This window comes from Cuculus canorus, chromosome 4, assembly GCF_017976375.1.
Source record: "Cuculus canorus isolate bCucCan1 chromosome 4, bCucCan1.pri, whole genome shotgun sequence".
In the NCBI taxonomy this organism is placed as follows: Eukaryota; Metazoa; Chordata; class Aves; order Cuculiformes; family Cuculidae; genus Cuculus; species Cuculus canorus.
The window spans coordinates 39604583-39631204 of NC_071404.1; the positions used below are offsets into that span (position 1 = coordinate 39604583).

At 38.9% G+C, this 26622-nt stretch overlaps 1 protein-coding gene across 4 annotated transcripts in view; it reads right to left on the minus strand.

Annotated features, from left to right (window-relative positions):
• Positions 1–26622, minus strand: part of GALNT7 (polypeptide N-acetylgalactosaminyltransferase 7) — a 91120-nt gene that overhangs the window by 8484 nt on the left and 56014 nt on the right. For 3 of the 4 annotated variants that reach the window (XM_054064632.1, XM_054064630.1, XM_054064633.1), the window contains 5 exons: positions 13590–13756; positions 6546–6676; positions 6251–6330; positions 3992–4174; positions 958–1075 (listed from right to left, as the gene is read on the minus strand). In XM_054064632.1, coding sequence (XP_053920607.1) covers positions 958–1075; positions 3992–4174; positions 6251–6330; positions 6546–6676; positions 13590–13756 — 679 coding nt within the window. Of the gene's footprint in view, positions 1–957; positions 1076–3991; positions 4175–4338; positions 4522–6250; positions 6331–6545; positions 6677–13589; positions 13757–26622 lie in introns of all 4 variants that reach the window. The other variant, XM_054064631.1, reaches the window with a different exon arrangement.

The following is a 26622-nucleotide window of genomic DNA, read 5'->3' on the forward strand; positions in this document are numbered from 1 at the left end:
GTATGCAATTTCAATTGTGATTTAGATCTAAGTAAGATGGAGATTTAGAAGGATAAAGACCCTGTGTGTATCATCCTTAATAATTAACTTTTGCATATGGATTTACAGCTGAGCAAGTGCACTCAGAGCTTTCCTCAAAATCATGAGGAGCGAGAGTTGCTAGGGGAGCTCTCAATGTACTTTTAGTAAAATTCAGCTACTATTTCACAGATCGCTGATGAGGATATTAGATATCTTCACTTTTGTTTGTTAATCAGGACACATTCCTGCTGTCTACCACTTGTGTCATTATGAATACTGAAGCGACAAGAATCTAATGACTATCATCTTACGTTTCCTGCTAACTGAAGAGCACACATATGCCTAGGAGTGAAAATAAAATCTGCAGTGGCTGTGAATTATGCAGTTACTGTTTCAATTATGAAGACTTCTCTTGTAAAGAAGTTCTTGAAATTCTGAAAAGTATATGAGATCATTTTTCTACCCATAAAGATGGTAGGGAGGAGGAAACCAGGGCAGATTACTTTTTGTTGCATCGTTACATACTTTATAGGCATAAACTCAGAGGTACTTGTTCTCTATAACCACTTGGGTTAGAAACAACATTTTTCTATACTCACCATGACAGCACTCAGTTCCCCCTCATGAAATTTGCCAGTCTGGTTTCAGATCAGATATTTAAGGAGGTGGTGTGAATCCAAATCATCCACAAAATCTATATTAGTCAGCATTCTGGTCTCAGCACTAGGCCACCTCTCTGAACACTTCTGCCCCAAAGCCCACGAGGAAACATTGAGGTGACACATTCCTGCCACCATCTCCTCACTACAAAACCTACTGGGCTTCATGAGGCAGAGGTGGTGCACATCAGAGGAAGGTTTGTCTGAACTCCAAAAAGAACTATTTACAGAAAGAAATATACACTAAACAGAATTAGTTATCAATTTTTGGTGTTACCTTGTAAGAAATTTCAAAATTTTCACCACCCCAAATTTGAAGCCCTGGATCATAGAGACCCAGTTCAAAGAAGAAATCGCGTTCAATGGCAAACAATCCACCAGCCATTGCAGGAGACCTGAAAGAGGAAGATTATGTAACTCCTTCTGCCAAAAGGATATGATAATACTCGGAGAAAGCATTAATTAAGGAAGCAGTTCACTGTTAACATATGATAAAGATTACATAAATGGCAATACACTGAAAAATCATAAAGCTTTGTCATCACCTTCCGGGAATTTTATGTGGCAATGCCTGTATAATTTCTAGTGAAATCATGGATTATATTATGGTGGGTTTTTTTTATTACACAAAATTTTGGTTGGTATTATCCATTCAGCTAGCCAGCAGGCTTCAATTAAAAAAAAAAAAAAGTAAGACTCAGTGTAGCAAGACATTTCTCTCTTCAAAGTCATTCAAGTTGCTGAGACAACAAGTGAGACTGTATAACAGACAGTCTTATTTTCTGAGGAGCTGCCACATTGAAACTTATTGTCTGTTTAACAAGCAACTGAGTATTTCTGGCCAAATGATACCTTTCTGTCTTCCCCCTCTGGCTCTTTTTCTATCACTATCATATATGAGACGCATTTCATTATACTCAGTGAAATTTTTAAGAGGGCCTGGATCAAATTGTACAAGGTTTCCATTTTAGTTTATTTTGGTTTTGTTTAAATGGCTTTGAAAATCCCTCTATGTATGCCAAGGTTGTATTAGCAAGTTTTAATGTGTCAAAAAGATGTGGTTTGTTTACAGCATTTTTGCAGAATGGCGCTAACCAAAATTCTTTGGCAGCTTGCTCATACTGAAATAGAGAGTAGGATATGTTAAGCCACTTCCAGTGCCCATACCAAGGACTTTTCACCTGAGGATCAATAACTATATAAAACCCCTAATGGATAAAAGATGGAAGTCTCCACTAAGTTGGCAATTAAAAAGTAACAAGAGAGATGGGTAATTTCTAGCACCATTCAGTCTCCTCATTCCATTAGATATATAACTTAGCGGTGCTCCTTTTAGCGGCAATTGCTACATATTTCCCTTCTGTACATATATATGTCCGGAGGAGAACTGCTTAAGAAAAAGTAACCTGCAGGATTAACATATAACCCATCTGCACAGCAAGGGCAGGGCAACACAGATAAAGAGCTGCTGGGTCCATCAGCTGAGTTAAGTATAACAGTTACAGGGTTAGTCGCTCTCCAAATCACCTGATCACATGCTGAGTTACTCCTAAATGTCTGCTCCTACTTGCCTGTCTATTATATTTTCCTCCAACACCACTGCTGCATTGCAGGGTTCTAAGGGTAGGAAGCCAGTGAGTACAGCAGGAAGATGCACGCTGCATAGCACAGCCCTGTTGCTTTCCTGCATTTTTGGTTCTCCTCAACGCTGTAAAGACTTGGCAAGGGTAGAGGCCTAAGATACCGAGGTTTCAGTCTTGGCCTCCAAAGTGCTGTCTAATGTGTTAAAGAACACAATAAAATGCACATAAGCTCAGCAGCTTATTTTATGAGATAGGAAGAAGTAAGCATAATATTTCTGAAACAAAGATTCAGTCCTGGGGCAAGTCTCACTACAAAATGTTTGTTTCTGTGCTTCAAGCTGTTGAGGAGTTTTGTTTGTGTTTTTCTTTCTCAACTAGGCAATCCTGACTATGGTTTCAGCAAGACTTTCACTTGGTCTTACTTGCCTTGGCATTGCTGCAACAAAATACATACAGCCTGGACATAAACAGATGCAGGGAATGTCTCAAAATAGAAGCAGACTGTAACTCTGAAAGCATTATTAAAAATAAAGTCATCTTTTGAACATTCTGAGAACATGTGTTCTGTGTTTCTGGGAACAGTTTAAAGAATTTTAAGACCTGTTTGGATGGTAAATACAGAACACAATAGCGATATTTGAAATAGTTTATCCCCCTCTATGTGAATATTAAAGTTCCAATGTGGACAGCGTTGTCAGAAAATGGTATTATTTATACTGTATACAAAACAGATCAAAGCTTCATAACTTCCTTGCATGTGGTGCCATTTTAGCAGAGAACAATTATGGGTGAGGATAGGGAATTGCCAACATCAATTCTGACAATGTTTAAATCATACATACAAGCAACAGAAGACATTAGATTCTGAAGATGTGAGGATTGCTTTCAAATGTAGTAACACGATTAGTTAAGTGTGAAGGGGAAAGTAATAAAAACCAGCAGAACCACAATTTCCCAGTCTTGAAAAGCCATGCAGAAACCCTAGATTCCAAGCTAGAGTTTCTAGCCAGTTTCTGTTTGCTGGGAAGCAATCATGCCCCCTTACAAAGTTTAAGGAAAAGGCACGGCTTATGTGAAAGTTATTGGAGCTGTCCCGGAAAATAAGGTGGTGGGGTTTTTTTTTTGCTTTTGTTTTTTTAGTATGTTACGTGTATTAAATTAAAATCCCCCAATATACCGAGACCTTAGAAAAGATCTAGCCAAGATTCTTAAATAGTCTTCTTTGTCAGACGTGATTTATTATGAAGCAAGTGGGAGAAATATGACAAATGGGGGTTTTTAATGCACATGCATAATCCACAAGCTGTATGCATGCATCAAGTTATGACAGCAGGCTACAGACTTTATGCATTATCGGCTATTATAAATACTCACAGCATGCTTGTTATTTCAAATCAAACGGTTAAATAAGCACTGTTGTTTCCAAGACTACTTAAAAAAAAAAATCATAGCTAAATAAGTTTTCCCTGGGAAGTCATACAATATTTTATTTTGCCAAACAAAACTCTTTGCTATTCTAACATACAGCCTATTAACCACACAAGAGCAGGAATGGAGAGGAAGCACAAGGTAGCAAAGGTATTTTGAGCGAAATCAGTTATGGCAATCAGATCTGATTAAACAAAGCAGCTGGTATGGTTAGAAATAAGATTTTCAAAACATGCAAGTTTTAGTGGATCAATATTGACTTCAGAAAAAAAAGAAACGGGTAAGTGATTTAGTGATTACCGATACGGTTCAGTTTTTGTCTTTCTGTTTTCCTTCTCTCGCTTGGTCAAAGGAACCCTCTTCCATAGCATACTCCAATCCCACGCTCCTCTAGCAAACCCATCTTCGTCACCACCCCCTTGAGGCACAATCTTATAAGTGTTGCCATCTATGACATCTATAAGCGGCACAGTGCATGTGGTTCTGCAGGGTGGCGGATGGTGGCAGGGAAGATGTGGTTATGTGCAAGGACCCGCGTGGCATACGTGCACCGACCGTAGTTCATGGGAAAAGAGGGGGGAAGGAAAAATGAAAGGGTTTAGACAATTATTCATTACAATTCACAGTACATAAACAGCTCTCTTTACCGATAGGGCTCAGTTTTATATTTTCGTTTGGATTTTTCCTTGTGGCTTAATGGAATTCGTTTCCATAGCAAACTCCAGTCCCAGGCCCCTCTGGCAAAACCATCTTCATCCCCACCTTGCTGTGGCTCAATGGAATAATCGTTCCCATCTATGTAATCTATTAGAGGTACAGTACATGTAGTTCTGAAACATTTATAGAAAGGAAAGAAAGAGCAAAATACAGTTTCAGAAGAGTAATCCGTCTAATCTGAAATTTACACCACTAATCATTAAAGAGCAATATATAAGAAAAGTCATTTGTAAACATATAATTAAAAAGTGAAGCTCCATTAGAAGAAAAAGAGTCATTTCTTTATGTTGTTTCAAGAGGTTCTGAAAGCAGAAAAGTTAGGCCTGAAATGTTAATTTATCAATACTTTATCCTGTACATGTACTTCTTGACATTGGCCTTTTAGTAAAGCACTGCTGGAGGCAAAAGATGAACCATTAGAGGGCTAGGGTTCCCACAGCATTATTATTTCCCGTAATTTCTATTCATACAAAATCTTAGCTGTCAATAAGTACGATAACCTCTTAGTTTTCACTAGTGCAAATGCATATTTTCACTGTTCTGTCCTATTCAACTGCACTGCAAATCCAACATCTTAGGATAAAAAAGCATCACTGGTGCTCTCCTAGCGGTAGTCTTCAATAGATTTTTTTTCCTTTCTGATTTGCAATATGCTCCTCATTAAGATCTATCACATATATTCACCAAGGAAAAGTATCTTTTCACTCCCATCAGATTTTCCAACTGCGTTTCCTAGTGACCAACCTTGGAGCACTTCCATGTTAATTCAAATCCTATGAGGCAGAAAAATAAGTGAGGGGACCCCTGGTCCTCCCATAACCTCCACTTTTGAGGGTGGTGCTGATGGATGCCTCTGAAGCTGCCTGTTCTTACTGCCTTTCTTGTCTGTGAGTAGCACATGCTCAATGGAAGCACACAAGCATTTCCATCTTCTCCCTAGTATCCTGGCTCAAAATTTAGCCTTGAAGCTGTGTTACAGCCTTTAAAACACACAACTGCCCCTTCTTAAGAAATTTCTGGTTGTACAATATGTTAACAAATACTTTTTAGGACTAAGCTGTTATTTTATGGGATTAAAGAGTTTAAACAAGCACATAGTTTCCTAAACACACATAACCCTGATCACACAAGCCAAGAGCGCAGTAGCACACAGCAATGACAGCATTTCAACAACTGGAAGAAATTAAACCCCTGGGGATCTCCCTCCTCTGTCACCTCTCACAGATCCCACATACACAGTGCAGATATTTCCACCAGTGACGCCCAGCAAGTGCCTGGGCTTGTGGCAGAGACAGGCTCAAGCCCTGGCCTCTGTTTGCTAGAGACGGCGCTACAACGTGTTTCAGAGGAAACAAGTAAGACCATATTGCAAGACCAAAGATTAGAAAGTTATAAAACTCTTGAGATTACACGGACTTCAGATCCCCATTAAATTAAAACACTTACTGTTACTTTTCCTCTACCAAACCCCACATTTTCATTATTTTATTTAATCAAGCTCCTTATACAGCCAGAACTGAACCTTTTTATGACAGTTCTTCAGACTGATGCAGAAGACAAGAGCTGTCTTATGTTTAATATCTACTATGCAAAATATTCAGTATGCCTACTAAAATAAACTGATCTGGAGATTTATTTTCCTTATGATTTTCCATCCTACTTACATAGCTTCTATGCTGGAAGAGAATAAAATCATTATACAGCAAATATTGATATAGTTTGATATAGATGCATATTGACACTGATATAAAACATATGGACTATAGTTTGAGAAGTGAAGATTGTTACTGTGGCTTTTTCTTCCTAAGAGGCCAGACACTGGAAATATTGGGAGAACCTTACCTGTCCTTAGATATAGGAGCTATAAGGGGTGCATACCAATTAATTCCCACCTCACAATGGGCATCAAGGTAAACCAAAACCTTCGAAAGAAAAAAAAAAAGTAAAGTAATTTATATTTCTACATATAAGATCACAATGATTTAATTAAACTTATTTACATTGAAATAGTTTCACATTATAAACAAATGAGTAAAAATAATCTCTTTTAAAAGCAACATTAATAATACAATACTGCTTTTCTACACATCTATTTGAACACAGAACAACCACAAGTTGTGTGCGAACTGGTTCCTACCTGTCCAAGTTTAGCCTTCTGGGCTCCAATGCTCCTAGCTTGGATTAAACCTTCTCTCCTCTCATTTCGAAATACCTTTACAAGACCATTCCACTGCTTAATATACTCATCCAGTCTCTCTTTCAAGTGTGCTATCAAACAACAAGAGAAGAAATACTTTTGTGAGGTTTAATAAACGTTTTTTTTACTCCTCATACAACCCAAATCCAACGTTACTTAAAAAAAAACAAACAGGCATTTAGGATTAAGAGAATCATTACTTCAACTGCTCATACTATCACTCACAAACACTAAATGTGACTACATCAAGACTTGGAGCTCTCTGACTTCACAGCACAGGTTTTTCTCCGGGATATCTGAAGAAAAAGCAACTGAAGGGGTTGGTGACACCACATGGGAGCCGCATGGACAATTCTCAGTCACATCAACATATCACATAGTGGCTTTCAGGTCTTCACCCGTATTTCAACCAGGCAGACGATCAGAGAACTTTTTACACTGCAGCATATGGTCTTTCCTCATTGGACAATATCACATATACAGTTGAAGGCATCACTTCTCATTAAGCATTTCACTCACTTTCTTTTTGCCTCACAATTTTTTTGTGTCAGTCTGGAAACTTGAGACAGAAACCCACCTTACTCATATTATTATTCTCCCTCATCTAGACCCGTGCCCTTTTGGGGTTGTGGTGGTCCTATGCTACTCTTCTAATGAAATTCGTAATAATAATTGGAGGGCCATAATTGCAGTCAATGAGGTATGGCATATGATACTGATGAGGACATTATACACTCTACACAATGAAAAGAGACAGGAAACCTTTAGCCAAAGCCACTCGGTCAGTAAATGGGCAAGTAACTGCATAAGAATCAAAATGGGCTGTCCTTAAATGGTTACAGATTTATTTTTGTAGATTGCTCTTTGCCAAACTAACCTGGAAAACATATTTCTATCACATAATTTGAAAAAAGGATCCTAAGGTTGTACAGTATTTCTGCTCAGATGATTCTGTTGAGAAGACTCACAAATGCAGAACGGCTGGCATCAGGTGCTTGCTGTCTGAGGTTATACTGATTTAACTACTGGTGTTAATTTAAAATCTTTTTTTTTGCCCTGAAAGTATAGAAATAATTGCCTACATCTTTAGTTTCTCTCAGCTGGGAACCAAAATAAGCCACCTAAGCTACAGCTGAAGCATCTATGCTCTGGTCTCCACCACCTTCAAGAGGGAGTAAGATGCAATACCTGCTCTGACCTAATAAGAGATGGGACATGCAGAGGTGAAAAGGATATCCCTTTCAGCAGCAACAAGACATCAGGTTGCTTCACCTGCAACCCTTTCCACATCCTGAATGAAAATGATGGAAGTCTGGAACTTGTTGCAATTTACATTTCAGTACTTTTACTTTCTTGCCAATGGTATAAAAAATTTCTAGTTTAAACAAAAGCTACATGCGAATAATTGCAATAGAAATGGTGTTTTTTGGAAGTGAAGTTCCAAACTTGAAAATTCGCGGAATTCTACAAAAGAACAATCTTCTGAAACCACGGTCTTTTAATACCTCTACTAACACTTCCCTTCATAAAAGAGTAAGTTTTCTCAACTAAAAGTTTTACATATCCTCCTCTTTCTCCCACACATTTGCAATTCATTTTGTATATCTTTGCGTGTTAGGAAAACTTCAAGAATACATAAATATGAAACTAAAGAAAGAACAATTTTATCACATACGCTGTACAGAATAACATGCTATGTAATATATATAGAATATATGATAGCCGTGACAAATTTTTATAGGAGAAAATCAACAGAATTATGAGGCCATACTGAAGTGATACTGAGAGAATCTCTATTCCACACCATTATTTATTCTGCAAATTCCAAGTACATTTACAGAAGAACTGCCAGGAATATTTTAAAGATTTAAAACCTGAAGTTATTTTCGGCTTTCCTCCCTGTGAAGCCAAATGTTTTAGTTATCAAATGTTCAACTGCATAAGGCTCACAAGGAGCTGTAAAAACCTGTCATATTGATTGTATAAAGCTTTTCTACAGTACAAGTCTCAGGATTTTGCAGTCCATTACCTGAAACCGTGCCAACGTTAGCAGCAAATGCTATTTCCCACAGGAAAGCTGAATTTTCCCTCCTTCCCATACTACAAAGCCTGTCTGACAGTCTGATACTTCTACAGTTAGAAATAGTTTGGTTAGCATTATATTTTGTTCATCTAGAACGTGTATTTGTTTTATCTGTCAACAGCCTTACAGCATTCCGGTTTTTGTTTAAAATTGTATATTTTACCCTGCGCAATAATCTAACCACCGATCTGGTCTTCCTTTGTTTGGGTTCTTCTCTCATGTCTCAGTGCATGATTAAAGCATGAACCAATGTTTTCAAAAAACACGTTCTTTAAAAGATTTTAGGCATTGCAGATTACAAAGAGAGGAGGAACACATTTTTTCCCCTTAACTCGTTGATGTCAGTTGGACAACTAGAAAAATGGTATCAGAACTCCTTCCTTAATCAACCATCCACAAGTCCCCTCTGCTGTAACACTATAAAAGTAGGGCTCTCAGCTTTGACAAAAGCCCTGATTAGCGCTTCAGTTTCCCCACTGCAAGCACCATTAAACAAGTTAATAAAAATACTGTTATCTGTCTATGCTTATTACTTCCAGTATGGTTATCTTATGGGATGCTGCATCAGTGAGAAATATAGATAGTGATAAAGTAAGTAAACGCAAAAGGTAGACAAAGCCTTTAAATGTTACTGTGAGCACAGTTATTTACCTCACAGTTACAGGTGCACTGGCTATGAAAGCAAGCTGCATCAGTAGATATTGCCATCTATGCTTCAGAAAGAAAGCAAGTTGGGACCTAAATACATAACAATTAGTCATTGAAGACCTAACTGCTTCTGGAAATCTGGTGTTAGGAATTTGCATTGCCCTTCCAGAACAGCTGTATCCTCCACACAGCTAGAACTCATAGTAAAATAAACTGTTTCTATCAAGAAACTCAAGAAAAAACAGGTAAAAACCCCACATGTAGCACCATGGCCACACTGGTATTATGGTAGAAGCTGCTTGTTGGGACTCTAACTTGCATTAATACAGAGGTCTCTATTGAAAAGATCAGAATTAGCACCACTCAAGTTAGCTTGGTGTCATCTTCTTGTTACTGTTCCCTTTGTGTTCTGACAAAGGAAAAAGTTGCTGGAGCAGAATTGAGCACATCTCTCCGTGCAGTTCTTTACAGTCAAACCCCACTCTTTGCAGAAAAGATTAAGGAAGGAAAGGAGAGTGTTGTTCAGCAAAAAAACTGCTCCCAACTGACTTTATACTGAGATTTATAATAGAAAGAACATTTTCCAGGCATTGCAACTGCTTCTCCCTGTAAAGCATAACACATATAAGCTTCTATGCAGCTGTAACTCCCTTCTGATGAAAGAGGATTTCTTGTAAAGAAGGACAGTCAGGGCTCTTTATGAGCCAGCCTTTAGAAGCATTTGCAACAACTATTCTCCATTTTAATTCCATATCACTGGAGAATGCTGCAGCTAAGGAATAAGGTCAGCCACAGTGAGTGTGAGTAAGTATCTACCCAACCCAGCACCTATATCCCTCAACACTGGTTTCAAAGACTGTAAAACGCTATTTGCTGTGTGGAAAGACAGATATAAAGTGTGAAGTCTGATATGGCATAAAGTCACCAGCAGCTCTACTATGATTAAGAGTGTGTTTTGCTGCTCTCCTACAACTGGAGATCTCTTCAGGTGGCTTGGCCTGCTTCAGAGTCTATGTTAGTTCATATTCTCTGTAAACAAAGAATTGGAGCCTGGTTCTACTCTCTTGGCCATTTTCTATCTAGAATGCAATTTGAATTACTGAAATTAAGTTAATTACGTTTACCAAGCAACAGCCTACAGCAGTTTGAAGAACTACTACAGTGAAACAGTGCAGTTGCAGCAAGGCATTCAGAGCCATTCCAGTCCATGCTAGTTCTCCAGTCACCCATATACGAGAAAATTGCATCTTAGAATCATAGAATAGTAGAATCTATCTATGTTGGAAAAGACCTTCAAGATCATCAGGTCCAACCCTTAACCTAACATTGTCCAGTCCACCAGTAAAACATGTCCCTATGCACCATATTTACACGTCTTTTAAATATCTCCAGGAGTGGCGACTCAATCACTTCCCTGTACAGCTTGTTCCAATGCCTGACAATCCTTTCAGTGAAGAAATTTTTCCTAATATCTAGCCGAAACCTATCCTGGCACAACTCAAGGACCCTTCCTCCTATCCTATCACTTGTTACTTTGGAGAAAAGACCAACGTCCACTTCACCGCAATCTCCCTTCAGGTAGTTGTAAAGAGTAATAAGGTCTCCCCTCTGCCTCCTCCAGGCTAAACCACCCCGGTTCCCTCAGCTGTTCCTTGTAAGACTCGTTTTCCAGCCCTTTCACCAGCTTCACTGCCCTTCTTTGCACACACTCCAGCACCACAATGTCCTCCTTGTAGCAAGGGGCCCAAAACTGAACAGAGTATTCGAGGCGCAGCCTCAGCAGCGTTCAGTACAGGGGGATGATCACTTCCCTACTCTTGCTGGCCACATCATTTCTGATACAAGCCAGGATGCAATTGGAATCCTTGGTCACCTGGGCACACTGATGGCGCATATTCAGACCAACACTCCCAGGTCATTTTCTGCTGGGCAGCTTTCCAGACATTTGTCTCAAGCCTATAGATCTGCATGGGGTTGTTGTGAACCAAATGCAGGACTTGACACTTGGCCTTGTTCAACCCTATACAACTGGCCTCGGTCCATCAATCCAGCCTGTTCAGATCCCTCTGTAGAGCCTCCCTTCCCTCAAGCAGATCAAAATTCCCACACAACTCGGTGTCATCTGCAAACTCACTAAGGGTGCACTCGATCCCCTCATCCAGATCACTGATAAAGATAGTAAACAGAACTGGCCCCAACACTGAGCCCTGGGGAACACCACTTTGCGACTGGCTGACAATGGGATTTAACTCTATTCAGCACCACTCTTCAGGCCTGGCCATCCAGCCAGTTTGTTACCCAGCAAAAAGTACACTTGTCCAAGCCATGAGCAGCCAGTTCCTCCTGCATTTTCATTTGCATTCAATAAAGTTATTTGGAAAAATGAAGTGGCAAATATAGACACAAGGATCTGCTCAATGTTAGGTCCGGGCTAGCTGTATCTGCTAATCATTCAGATATAAGCAGAGAGCATAAGCAATGTGCTCTACTTCAAAACAGATTTATCGAAAAACACTGCTTTTATTTAACAATTGTCAAATACTGGAAAACTGTAGTGCCAGTTGTTATCCTGGACAAAACCATTCCATGAATCATATAGACATAGCACAAAGTCAGCTAAAACTCATGTGACACTCAAATACTGAGTCTAATCATTAGTAGAAAAACTGGTTGTTTTTTCTAGAGAACTTCAGTGTCACAGCTATTTTATAAAGCTAACTCAGTTTTTGAATAGCTCTGAAGGAAAGCTGTGATCCCAGCTGAAAAGGAAAAACACAGCATGCCTGCTGACTGAGTTATTAAAATTATATCCCTCGGGAGAGAAGATATTTTTGTTTTATAGCTTGTAGGTACATCTAAGCCAAATTCTCAAAAGCTGTAAAAGGATACAGGGGACTACAAGGTAGCATTCAGTATACTTATTACACTAAGCCAGATGCATTCAGGTTTCAAAAATGGTTAATTTTTCATCTCCTGTAAAAATAAACAGAAATTGATACCTATCTAGCTATAATTATGCTGTAAAGACTAACATACAATAACTACTTTGAATACTGATTTACATGCAAAAAAGACAGCCCTGACTAAGTAATGAGTTTGGTTTTAAAATGTATAGTGGCTATAACTGTAGAAAACAACTCCTCCTGTGAGGGTGGAGCTGGGAAAAGCCCAGATCAGTTGATTAAATGGAGAGTTTCAAAACAGAGGACGGGGTAAAGGGAATGTATCCTATGCTGCTGAGCCTTTGAACTTGCCTAGGGTCCTAAAAGCCATCATGGTCGCTGACCAGAAGAAACTGACCTCCTGCACACTCAAAGCTCTGTTTTTATTTGTGTGTCTACCCTTTTTCTCTGACAACTTCTACTCAAGAACTATGCTTCAACAGAATCTTGGAGAACAGGCAGTTTTGGTGCACTGTTTTGAAATTCATTTAAGGTTTTAAACCAGGCTAATTTCCTCTATACAAACAAACCTACGTCTCTAGCACTCACTTTCAGTTCTCTGTATTTAGGCCTGGTTTGCACTAATGCTGAAGATACCACCATTAAAGGAACTAGGTCAGTGTATGTTTATATCTAGAAGAGTCACACATAAGTCCACACATCATGAATATAAAATGAAGACCACAACACATATTACAAAGGAAGAGGAAAATCTCCGTACTTGTGAAAATGTTAATATGCAGGGCTCATTAAAAAGCACATAAATTCTTAAAAGCCCCTCCCCCAATAAGAAACAATAACAACCTCATTATGATGCTCAATAAAAGAAAGGATACTATAGTGAAAATGAATTGGAATAATTCAATAGACCTAGGTAAATTTTTACCGTAGTATATATACCTAAAAAAAAAAGGAATTTGGATTCCTATACGGAATAAATAAATTTTTCCTAACAGGCTTAACTCAAACTCCTTCAATAGTCTTAAAATTGTTTGTTTTAACGAGGGCTAAGAAAGGTGGCAGTTATCCTAGCTTTATATTATATTCAATTTCACAACTGCATAAGAGAACCCACCACAAATCGTGTATTTCAAAAAGCTGAATACACATACACGGCCGTCACCTTTATGAAATGGGTTAATCAGACTAGAGCTCTCCCTTCAGTGAAAACTGAAAGGACTGTGAAGAAGCAACTTACTTTTCCTGCAACGCCAACTCAATCCATGGCAGGTAATAAATCAAAAAAACCCATTTCTAAAACAAATGAAATTTCCTTTCCTACAAGTAGCGTGGCTAATATTCCAAATATACCTTTGTTGCTAAAATCATCAATCAGCACAATTTCTGCCAAGTACTTCCTTGGTGTTCTCTTAATGACACTGTGAACTGTCCTCATGAGTGTGGACCATCCTTCATTATGGAAGACAATGACAACGCTGGAGGTGAGCAGGTTATCATCATAGTGCCAGTATTTGCATCTGTAAAAAAGAATGAATTTGATTAGTTTTCACATTACTATTTACAGAACTGCTAACAACAACTTTGCGCAAATGAAATCTTCACTGATGGCTATCCTTCATATTAATGAGAAACAGGATATAAAAGCTAACATAAGTGCATCACAGAATTACGAGGTCCAAATAGTAGCTTGTTTCCAGACAGCAAACCTTTTTGCTCCTGAGAGAGATAGATATAGCCAGTGAACAATGACAGCTGTCTCAACAGCTACAGGCTTCCTCTTGTGTAAGTGGACGGCATTGCACCGACACTGCTGAGAGTCATCCCTATCACTATGATCACCACCTTGCTGCTTGCACGGCTAGCAGAAAATAGTGGAAGAAAAGCCCCAAACTACGGCTGCCAAAATGAAAGTCTTCTTCAAACCATCAGATACCATGATTTCAGACAGACTGTGTATTTGGCTCACCTACTGCATAAAACACAATAAGTGCTTTTTTTTTTTCCCCTCCTAAGCCTCTTTAAATTAGCTTTACCCAGTAAAATAACTGCCTACGAAGTATTTCTGTTGGCTTTATACAGTCCACATATTAGCACAATGTTACATTGCACAGTTAGCAAAGTTAGATTGTTGTGGCAAGACAAAAGTCATTAATTTCTGCCCTTTCACAATAAAATAGATTTAAACATAGTAAGTAAACTTGCTAGAAGTACAGCAGCAGTATACAAAATGCTCACCTCTGCAGAAAAACTATCTCCATTTGCAAAATCTGTCAGAATGATCATGGGAAAAAAGTAATCCCATGGTGGATAAAACATCACCTTTACTGCTTATTATTCGTGGCTAAACTTCCAGGTACAAAAAATGTGGCCAAAAAAAAAAGTCACCAAACCCATTCAGGGTTCTAGCTTGGTGTGACATGAAAAGCACTTCTGTATCTGTTTAAGACATTTTGCATTTCAGTTTTACTGTGGGTTTGGACTCGGGTCTTTTTTCTCCTGAGGTACTAAGTGGTGATTTAGAAACAAGCAATAGGAGTAATTCAGTCCATGCTTTCCAATATCTATTAGTCACATTTATCAAGAGTGTTTTATTTGCAATCATAATGTCCACTTCCCCAACTACAACCCTAAGTAGGAGTTTTCACAATCTCCCTAATTTCCACCAGTCCAGATATTTCCTTACCTGAAAGTTTCCTGACCTGGTCACTAGCCCCTTTTCCAACTATAATGACACAATTCGTATCACCAAACCCAGAGACAGAGCACCTTTGATTTCAATGGGCAAGAGACTTCCTTTTTTCATGCTTCAGTAAGCAAAGTCTCTACTAGAGACAATCTGACTTTTTAAAGACAATTATAATGCATTAAGAAATTATTCTCGATAAATGGAAACTTTAAAACTTATGGATGTACAGCCTTTCATAGCTATATTTCTCTACATAAAATAAAAGCTTAAAGCACAGAAACATTCCTATGTTTGAAAAGAAATTACCTTAATCATCATAAATCACCAGTTTATGAAACTAAACTAGGTTAAACGTGGAAAGAACTTGCATAACAGATCTATAGGTATTCAAAGAACATTTCTTTGGTGAAGAAGGGCGTATTTCAGTTATTGTCAGGAAACAGCCTCAATACGTATTTCTCACCCAGCAGAAAAAAGAAATTGATAGAAGCATACTATTCCTTTTGGTCCCCTGGGAAAAGAAAATTACAGTATCAAAACAGTCGATAACTTAGCTGGATCCAATCAAGCATTTTTTCTTAGGCAGGCAGGCTATAAGCAACCTCTGAAACAGCGTGGTCTCTGCAAGTACGTTTTGCTGACTAAAATCCTCCAGCTCCATTGCTTTCATGCCTGAAGCAGGCACAGCTCATCATATTTATAAGCTACGAGTGCTAGACTGACTGTTTAAAATGCATGGTTCAGGCCACTGATATCTTCCTTCCATAGATTCCTCTCAAAAAGATTTCACCTGATTACAGATCGCAATACTTTCATTTGTAGCACAAGCATTTAAGCTGTCAACAACTTATTTATATACTTGCAGAGATAAAATGGATATGCTACCAAAGCGCGTTAAGTCAGCAGTATAAAAGAAAGGTTCTGCATTGTGAGTTTAATAAACCGATTAATAACAGAACCAGTTGTTTTACACATATATTCACCTGGATTAATTTTGGTAGCACAGTGATGTTAAAATGCAGGAAAACAGGATGATATACATTCAAAATTGGCACATCAGCAGAACACTATTCAAGAGCTCCATTTAAAAGTTCGTGGAAAACAACAGTACCTATTTGCATTAAAGGAGAAGGCAGTATCTAATGCCGGCTGTCCTGTGCTGCTGACTTGCACCTTCAGAAGTTTAGCTAGGAAACTTTTCTGCCCTCCAATTAAAAAGACAGACAGCCACCACATTTCAGACTTCCTTCAACAACAGAAACAAAGTAAATACTACAAAAATCCCCAAATTATTTGCTTATTTCTCCCACTTGCTGCAGTGCAGGCGAGTCATTTTTAGGCACAAAATAGTGAAGAGCCTAAGAATGAAAGACAGTAAGTAACTAAACATAATTTTAAAAAGCCAAACCTACTGCAAAAGCCTGAACTGAACAACACATCTGTGTGCAATTTATAAGCATTTTTTTGATCTGTATTTAATACATTTTTAAAACATAAAACCAGAGGTCTGGACAGGCTTTTTGCTACATATCCAACTTAATCTCCTCAAATCTGTCAGCACATTTTACTTTTTAAACTTGAAAAATCAGGTGTTGCTAAATGTGCCAATTGCAAGCCATAAAAGCACTACATTTATACCTCTCATAAGATCATACTTCTAGTTTTTTCCAGAGGTTTTATTTCACTTATTGGACAGTCCTCAGACTGACTCATCAAGCCCATAATCTCCAACAGATTGCAGTCACTTCTGTGCACAACCTCGTCTCTCATTTTGCATTGGGAATGAAAAGGTTCGAAATGTATGGTTATTTTAGGTACATGCAATTAATGCATATTTTAATATCTGTGGCAATTTCCCCAAGAAATAAAAATTTTACTCAATTAATTGAGCGACAAAAATCAGAGGAGTCGGCTCTCCTTTTCCTCTACATCGCCAAGGAAGGAAGCAGGCAAGCACTTTCCTCTGGTGGAGCAGCACTGACATCCAGTGGTTAGCAAACCAAATACCAAGTAACCATGAATGCTTTGTGTTTGAAGCTGAAAGTTACAGTAATAGTTTCCCTATAAATTTTAGGCACCAGAAAAGGAATATAAAAGACTTGAATTTCCAGACTCGTGCTTCAGTGGTAAAAGATGGGATTCAAGCAGATACAGGCATCCAGGCAAAAGCTGCAAGCTACTGAAAACTGCCATGGGGCAGATTCAAAGTACAAAAGAGTCTGTGACAGAGGACTTAAAATAAGTTTCAATCTCCAGCTTCATCTCCTGGGTGCTGTCCTGCCCACATATGGTAGCCCGGTGCCCTTTCCAGTATAGCCTGCAGATGAGCTGCGCTGATATGCTGTGAACCATATTAGTAAGCAAACTCACTGAAAAAAAATATTTTGATTTCTTATTGGTACAGCTGAGAGGACAGTACATTCCTTAAGCTACTCCTGCCTCTACACACTTCACGTAACTTTTCCTAACCCCTGTGAAGAGTTATTGTACCGGGCAAGAAGGAGCAGGTGCGCTGGGCAACACTTTCCCTGGGCAGTGCTGGAGGGAAAGGCAGTTCTGTTTGTTTCCCTTCCTCAAGCAACACCTTCAGATCAGTCCATGAGTAAAAACTTCCTGTTCCTAAGTCAGCGCTGAGGAAAAACATGGACTGGCTCATCAGTGGAGCAAGAAAAAAAACTTTGGAAAGATACCAGTGATCTAATGGAGAAACAGTGAGTAATTTTTCTCCTGACTATTAGCCTGCACACTTAAGATGTGAATTAGTCCAACTCCCTCCCTCTCCACTACTGGGAGGGAACAGCACTGTCAGAGACTGTGCTGCACCAGTGTCCCTATCCCTCGATCACAAAATTGCGCACTTACCATAGCAGGAGAGGAGCCCTTTTGCAGGGGACACCTCTGGAGAGCCCAGATCTGGGCTGGAGCATGCCTTAGCTTGAGGAAATTTCTGCTCTTACAGCTCTGTACTCTGTTCATTGGTTTGCTCTAACTTCTGTCCCTTGGCCCCACAAAAGTCATTGTGGGTACATGCTTCAAGGGCTGGATGGCCTCCCTGTTAGCAATGCTGCAGGCATAGGCTCAAATTTCCTGGGGCTAAAAAAAGACCAGGCTAGAGGCTGCTTCTCTGGAAGAGTACTCCAGGAATCAAGCAAAAATGCAAGAAGCAAACAAGGAGAACAGCTCAACAGCAGTTAAGGGGTGTGCCCCAATCAGATGACTTAGAGGGCAATCTGAGCTAACAGAAGTGCTTCTAGTGTCATCTTGAATTCCTAACTTCCCTAGCACACCAGCACCTAAGCTCCAGAGAAAAGTATTGAGGCTGACAGATTCTCAATCCTGATATTATCTTCCTCAGGTCTGTGCTAGCACCTGTGCCCATCAGTCCCCTCTCTGGATTTTAAATCACCGTACTTGCGTGCTCAGAACAAAATGTAGCAGCACGGATTTCTTTGAGATAGCAGGCAGCTACCGTTATATTCCTGCAACAGCTCCAGCAGCTAACTCCTAAGAAGCTCAACTCAACTGTTCCAAGATGAGAACCCTGAATCAGCACAAAGCTGAAGGTCTCATTTTAGCATTTATTCTGAAATTGTAATTGACAATAAAATTGGAATATCTTCTCTCCATTAATGTAAAACTGTTCACACTTTTAAACTGTATTTTAAATTTTATTCCACATTTAAAGCGGTATGAGATTCATAGTGATATCAGCTATCACCTGCTGATAACTGTTTCACAGTGTATGCATTTTTCTCACTCTTAAAGAGGGTGTAGCATTAGCAGAGCCCCAAAATAAGTTAGGAGCTCTGTTTAAATTTGTAGTTTCCTTTTCTAGTAAGCCCTGTTCTTATCATATAAGGAGAGTCATTCAGTAGACAGCATGCTGTTTACATACTTAAATACTAAATTCAAGGCTGCTTGTTATTTTAAATAATCTATTTATTATGACTACTGCTGCATCTACCCCCTAGAAAGGCGGATGAGAGTTTTTTTCAGAAAACACCTTCAAAAGTTTACTCATCTGCACAGTTGACACAACTGAGGTCCTAGGTGAGCCCAGCTGCTTGATGGCTGCAAGTAGGTAGAAACAGATTACAGAACTGGGTATTTCTTCGTTAAGATACAACTAAGTAAAGCTAATGTTAATACTAGATTTGTTACCTATGAAATCTTATAGAGTATTTCAATGCATCATCAACATCAACAGAACATTATAATAGTCATCTTACAAAACAGGTTCTGTAAGATACGTGAACAGACAACCCAAGAAGGACAGTTTGATCAGCTGAGTTATTTTCTGTTTTTTCCCCTTTGGCAGACAGCCACAAAACCTCTACTATACACTACCAAAGAGCTTAAACCTACACTGAAACAGCATTTTCTTTTTTTAATATAGCTACAAGCTTCGTCTACTTCCATTCCTGGAGTATTTTGCAAGGCTATGTGACTAAACTTTGTTAGTAGTGCGCCTGGGAGCACAAACTACATCTTGTATCATACCTGTCAAAGTGCCATACTCCAATTTCAAGGCAAGGTTTGTACAAAGGTTAACAGGAAAATTTAAGGAATAAACTTCACATTCTTTTTAAATCACAAAATCCTTGCCCATAGTATCACTTGCCCAAGACTGAAAAAGCTGAAGCGATTAACACAATAGGGAACGGGAACCAAACCCCTCTTCTTTCCAGTTTTCGTTTAAAGTGGCGTAGTAACTCCCCTCAGGTCTCAAGTCCTTCTGCAGCACAGTGACATAGCGTGCACTACTGCAGGGAGGAGAGGGGGCAAGCAGATCACTCAGCACCAGTGCAGGACATGGCTGAAGGCTGGCTGCACAAGACCTGTTTGTTCCAATGCACTTTCCACTCCCCTCTGGAGCAGCTAGTGCTGTGGACTCAGAAAATACTGGTAAGAAGCTACAACTTTCTGCATATGGCAATTCTTGTCATTTCTTCACTGAGGTAGGCACTAGTTTATGAAGTTAGGTCTCAATACATTTGCTTATGAACAGTTCAGATAAGAATGGAAACAGAATAATTTTGGATTTATCAAACGCTGACAAATTTTATCTAATATAATAAACACAAAGCTAAAAATAAGTTTGTGGCACTGAGCTCAGATAGATATTTCACATCAGATATTAAACCTTAAGTTCCTGCCCATGCTCAGCTGGACTGAATTATAACTTATATCATTCAAGTTCATTCAAGTGCTCTGCCACAGTAAGTTCTGTTTAATAGGACAAGACAGAGCATAAGAAATTTACGTTTTTAGCTTCACATTCATATTACAACTCATTTGACAGAATATTTCCTCCATTTGCCCCCAAATTTCTATACTGTGAGATGGCACCTGGGAGGGGTTACACAAGCAGCTGCAGAAAACATCTCAAACTTTTCTCTGCCCTCCCCTCTGAAGCCAAGGCGTAAGGCAGAATTTAAATATATTCCAGGTGCTGTGCATTTTTGTTAAGTAAGAGAACATGTTCAGAGCTCCTTCTCATCGTAGATGCACACACACAGGTAAGTAAAACCAACTACACATGATACAGCCAGTGCCTCTGTCAAGATCTTTGTACCCTTTGGATTAACTATTTCTTTCGAAACATAAAATGTGAAACACTAGCAGCCAGCCCTAAAGAGACGTAGGATCCTTCTTCACTGTAGTTTTCACTCCTTGCACCAGAAATGTTAACAGAAAATGGTTAGTTTCGCTTTAAGGTCAATGCCTGGAATAAAATCTTTCCTGACCACAATGGAATGCTCTGACAATACATGGATAGTTACATTTTAAACACATTTCCCCCCCTACACCCAGGAGGAGAAAAAAATAAAAATCACCCGATTGTCAACCCCAGCTCTAAGGCACACAAAGATTTATGTGCGTACTATAACATGAGTTTTCTTGGTTACAGAACAGTTCCAGTGTACTGTGTGGCACTTGAATAAAGGATTTTCCCAAGGTACCATGTGAAATGAAACCAAATCCCTAATACCGTATTTCCACTGACATAGATAAGAACAGTAATTATGGAAATCTTTTTTTGTGTAATCGTATCAAAAATGTAATTTGCACAGTGTTATAATTGAGGAACTAATCATATTCCTGAAGAAAACAGGCTCCGCTCCAGAGGTTTTCTATTCAATCTCCTTAGCTATGACAAGATTGCCTGGACAACATACTGTAAGAGAACATATTAAATTCATGTTATCTGCCCAGAGTAAAAAGACTATCCATTCCTAATGGGCAGACAAGATTCATCTCCCTCGCTTCACACCCTGAGCAACTGCTTTTAACTAAGGGCTTCAGGATTTTTTTGACTCAAGTCCAGCATAAAAAAATTGCTATACTATTTGATACTTTTAATAACACTTGGAGCAATCAATGTTTCCAAGCTATCACCATCAAGCTATGATAGGAAAAATATCTTTAGCTCTGACTTATTAATATACTAACATACAGTTCTGCCTGTATCGTTAAGTTAGAAGTCTTTATTTTTTGAAAGAATTCCTAAAAATAATGAAAAAATAAAACAAACACCCTTCTAAACTACATGAATGATTTTTAAGAACAAGCCAATTGTCATTTCCTTTTGATTTGTTTTATAAAGTGTTGTGAGCTGCAGAAACAGTTGTCCAAAAATACATTTCTATACACAAGATACATTGTACTCAAGCAAGGAAGTGTTATTTTTTCAGGTTTTTCAACCAAAGTTTACTGCCAGTTGTTCTCTTTGAACTAAAAAGATGACCAATGGCAACAGATCCACTTATTCAAGTATGAATTTGTATGGCCCTGAGGGCGTGCCCTGCAAGAGCAAAATTCATTAGAAAGGAAAAGTCAAACCAGATAACCCACATAAAAAAAAACCCAAAACACTTAAAAACATTTATTTTTCCATGACTGAAGTGACAGATGTGTGTGGGTGATGCAGCCGAATTTCTGGCTCACGCTGGTGAGCAGACAGCAGTTATCTATTGTCATACTGAAAAAAAACCCCTCTAGTAAAAAATTAATTTGTCTCATGCAATAAATATTCACAAAGACTCGTGATGCTTCTTCACCCAGGCAAACTACTCAGGATAAAATTCCCGCAACATTTGTCAAAAGAAGCTGTCAAAAGAAGTTTAACTTAAATAGAGTTGTAAGACTAAAACCCTCTGAGTCAGTAAGAAAAATCAGTAAGCAAGTCTTGCATGGCCTGGATAACAACAGCACATCAAGCTCAGGCAAAGCATGCTGAGCACCGATTCTTTCTTACAGTCAACACAGTTAATTACCCTGGCATGAAATCTGATCAACAGCATGAGCATCCCTGGCTTAAGGGCTCTACAGTAATATCAGGTAGTTAACAGGACAGAGAGCACCTCTTATTTTAAGAGAATGCTTCTTGCCTTAAATTTCAACCCAAAGTGCACTGAGCATGACCCAAACCCAGCAAAATATACTAGTGGAAACAGCAGACACAGACTGGGGTGTTCTACTGTGAAAATGAGTCCATAAAGTAAAAACTTGCATTGCTTCTAACTGTTTTTGAGATAAAAGAAACTACAAAGAGACTACTGCAACTAATGCATTGTAGATACATATCTTTTTTTCAGAAATACTGAATGTACATGCTTTGCAACAACTCGCATTGGTTTGGTCTTGTGTAACCAGGTGCAGCTCCTGAAATGAATCACACACTAGACAGACTCTTCTCAGAGCTCCACTCTCAGAGCCTTCACAGTTCTTGTCCACCAGGCAGTTTTCTCTTCCTTTTTGACTCTTTTATAAAGAAACCATTATTTAAATGTTTCCTCACATCTGCCATGAGAAATTCATGATTTCACTTGTTACAACTTTGCCAAAAAAGGGCTCAGGAACCCTTTCTTTGAGGATAATCTCCCCAAAACACAGGAATAATGCATTTCCATGTGCGGTTAGTCGAAGAGACATAGCATAAAGTCCCCCTGGCTGCACCAGGAACTCCCGATGGAGCTTCAGTGCAAAAAGAAAGAGTAGAGAAGGTAGGTGCATGGACTGGCTACCTAGAAGGAGTACAGGAATATTGCCTGAGCGTATGAAGAGAGAATTAAAGGCAGGCTCCAGCAGAGTTGAAATGTGTGAGATGGGAAGAGCAACGAGAAAGGCTTATAGGCAAAAGGAAGACTACACCCTGCTAAGTTTTCCTTCAGAATAATGACCTAAAAGGCAAAATGCAGTTTGACTCTTCCTCCTCAGGAAGCCATCACACAATGATAATATTCAACATTTGGATTTGTATTAATATTTTTTAGAACATACTGAGATCATTATAGAACACTTTCCACTTAAGACAGTCATGCAGCTGAACCAATGTCTTCCATGAGAATGTAAGAATGAACATTTTTCATTGATTTGACATGACAATTAAACATAGACTTCATGCAATTGGATTTCTAAGAGCAATAATACTCACCTAAGTCTCTATTTTAAAACTATTAAATTGGAGGGCTGATTTTGCAGCAGGTCTCTTCAGCTAGGCTTTTACCCACAGCTCCAAATGCCAGTCTCTCTGGCCTGCACAGCGCCCATTTTACCATGCCTATCTTCAGACACACTATGGAAAGTAACAAAACAGACTGGAAGAAGCACAGCAGAAGTCTGGCGCAAGGACTCATTCGAAATCTCATAGCCTCAGTCATGTGGCTGAAAGGACAAGGACAATTTATTTCTTTTTTTTTTTTCCAGATGGAAGAGGGAGCTGGATCTACAAAATTTCTAGGCAATGGCAAAAAAACCCAACAACAAACCAAAACTTTAGGAAGGACTGTCTTCTCTAAACTAAACCAGAACCAGATTTACTAGAGTTTAAATGTGCCAGGGATCTTCTAGCATGAAAACAAGGGGAAGACATCGACACAACCATGCAGAAGCACTGGCTGCTCAAGAAGGACTCAGACAGTACCCGCAATGTGTATGAAGGTACTGGAGTACCTGCAAGGACAAAAAACACAGGCAGGAGACTTCCACCACCTCAGGAGGCACAGTAAATAAACTGTGCCACAGACAGTCCCACTTCAGGTCTCAGTACTAGTGTTTCCAGAGGGCACATCAGAGAACCCACAAGAGAAGCAGCAAATTTGAAGTCCACAGCACAATGTGGAGCTCAGCTGAAGCTACCTGTGTAGGTGCCATGCTCTAGTTGTAGCCACAACACGCTGAAGCTCTAATGCCAAAAGACAGATGTGCTAGTAACATCTCTTTTTGAAAAGGGGAACTATAAAGAAGTAGATAGGCTTATTGAAAAGGATAAGATACTTTCAGGTAGCATGGAGGTTTTTCAAAGGCACCATATTAGAACCTGAAAGCATTTATCATTAATCATACAAAAAGGCAAGACAGGAACTAGAGAAAACCAGCAAGATTGAAAACCAGATGCTGCTAGTAGTAAGACTTTAAACACACAGGGTGTTGTCCAAACAAGGGAAACAGAAATAAGCACCAATTCAGGCAAACTGAATGTAAACAATAAGATAAATTAAAAAAAAATTTTTTTGAGAAATAGTTTACTGAGGCATAAAAGCTGCTATTGAAACATCTTTTTCAAACACCACAGGCAGGATGCCTGCCACAAAGTCTGTTGGGCTGACAGATGATCAAAATGAAAAAAGACCACTTCAGAAGCAGGAAAGTTAACATAAGTATTTCTGTTGAACTCTTTAGCAGTGACCAGTGCCAGATAACCAGGGAAAAGAATGAAACAGGGCACTTCCTACTATATGTTCCTATCTTCAGCTACTTAAAGCTTAGGAACTTTGTAATTCAGAGATAATAGATTTGCACTTACTGGATTTTTCTGCCATGAAGAGCCTAATTGCTTTCTTCATCTATTTTTATAAACCTAGTATTTCCAAAAGAATGCAACATAAATTGACAAACTATTATGGTGTATAACTATTGCTGACACCAGTCTTGTTATCAAACAGAGAAAAAAAGCACGACAACAATTTTTATAAAAGAGCCCTGCAGAGCTAAAGAATTGCAAACCACTAAATCCAACTTCTGTGTTGAAAAGAAGCTAATTACAAGCAAAAGAAGTAACAAACTATAGACACAGCTTCTGTGCAAGAAAGCCATGCTGCAGACACATATTATCATCTTTTGAAAAATATCAAAAACTATGTGGACATGGGCAAGTCTATTAATACAGTAACTGCATTTCCAAAGCCTTCAAGTGAGGTTTTTTGGTTTTGTTACAAGCAGAGTTCTTCATCAAAGTATGGCAGAGTATGATGGAAGATCTTCTAGATTAATAACTGCCAAAGTATAACACCCGTCTATTCATTCCAATTTTTAAAGGAAATTTGTGACTGCAGCATAAATGTCTGTGCTCGGATATAAGCTGTCAACCTCCTCTTCCAGGTCAACACAGAACAATAAAAAGTTCTTGCTTTGTTGCAAGTAAAATGACTTGCTGTATGCCAAAAGAAGTGCTTTGCTTCAGCCTTGAAACAGATTGGTTAAAATCCATAAGGCAAGAGTATGCAATACTCAGAAGCCAGAAATATTCTAATATACCCGACAAACAGACTCAATATGCCTTCCAACATTATTCCTCTTTACAGGGCACAGCAATAGTTAAAGCTTTTTACAGCAGCTGAGACTGCCCAGAATCACCAGCAAAGTTTCTATTGAATCAGGAAGGGCAGCTAGCAAATCATGTTGGCTATGTGTCTGACTCCAAAGTCAAATCCCAACATAGCAGGACTGAATCCCCTTTTACTGGTATTTCTTCCTTCTTCCCTCTCCACCAGGGACAAGCCCTAAGGTTATGTGGTTCTTAAGTGCAGAGTCAATTCTTGCAGCACTATTCCACTCCTGCTAGCTCCGCCTGGGAAAGCATTTGGCACAGTTCATGGAACAAACCTGATTGCCTAGGGTGACACTCAAAAATTTTGATGCCTTAAGTGGGAGAAGGCTGAGGTGTGGTCAACCTGGATTTGAATGTCTGTGAACCAATAACCCAGTCTTTATCTGAAAGATCTTCCTCAATTAGCAATGACAAGCTAACATTAACCAAAGAAAGATAATTATACTGCTCTTTGGTAGGATTAAGCTGAATGCTGACCAGTCTTATCAACCAGAATGGCTTCTGAAAATACTATACAGATCAGTAGGAGAAAAATAAAAAGTGTGCATCCAGCAGGCAACCTGTTACTTTTCACTGCATTTCTCACTGATATTGAGGGATGAGCAGGAAAGTGAGTATTTTGATACCTGAAAGCAGATAGCAGTATCGGGCAGTCTTACTTTGCTTCCCCTCTCTTCTGCTGTTCCCAGGAGACACATGGCAGCTATAATCCTTTAACCTATTTAGGGCAATTGGAAGCCTCCCGAGTATTCAATACATAAAATATTTGATATAAAGTTCTCTGAACGATTCCTTTTGTTCACATTGTTTTTTGTCCTGTTTTATTTGCTTGCTCAGAATATGAAACCATAAAATCTAACTTTGATTTGAGCTGCTGGCTTTGACCTCTATGAAGACTAAATGCAAGTGTGCTTGAAGGAAACTGTTTCTAAAATTCATCTTTTCTGCTCTGATTGGTCATATGATCGTCCCTCCTGTTTCTCAAAGTATGTGAAGTACTTAACTCTTCTCTGGGAATTTCTATTTATAACTCTCCTTCAGAACAAAAGTAAAGACAAATTCTGATATTGTGCCAGAAATACTTC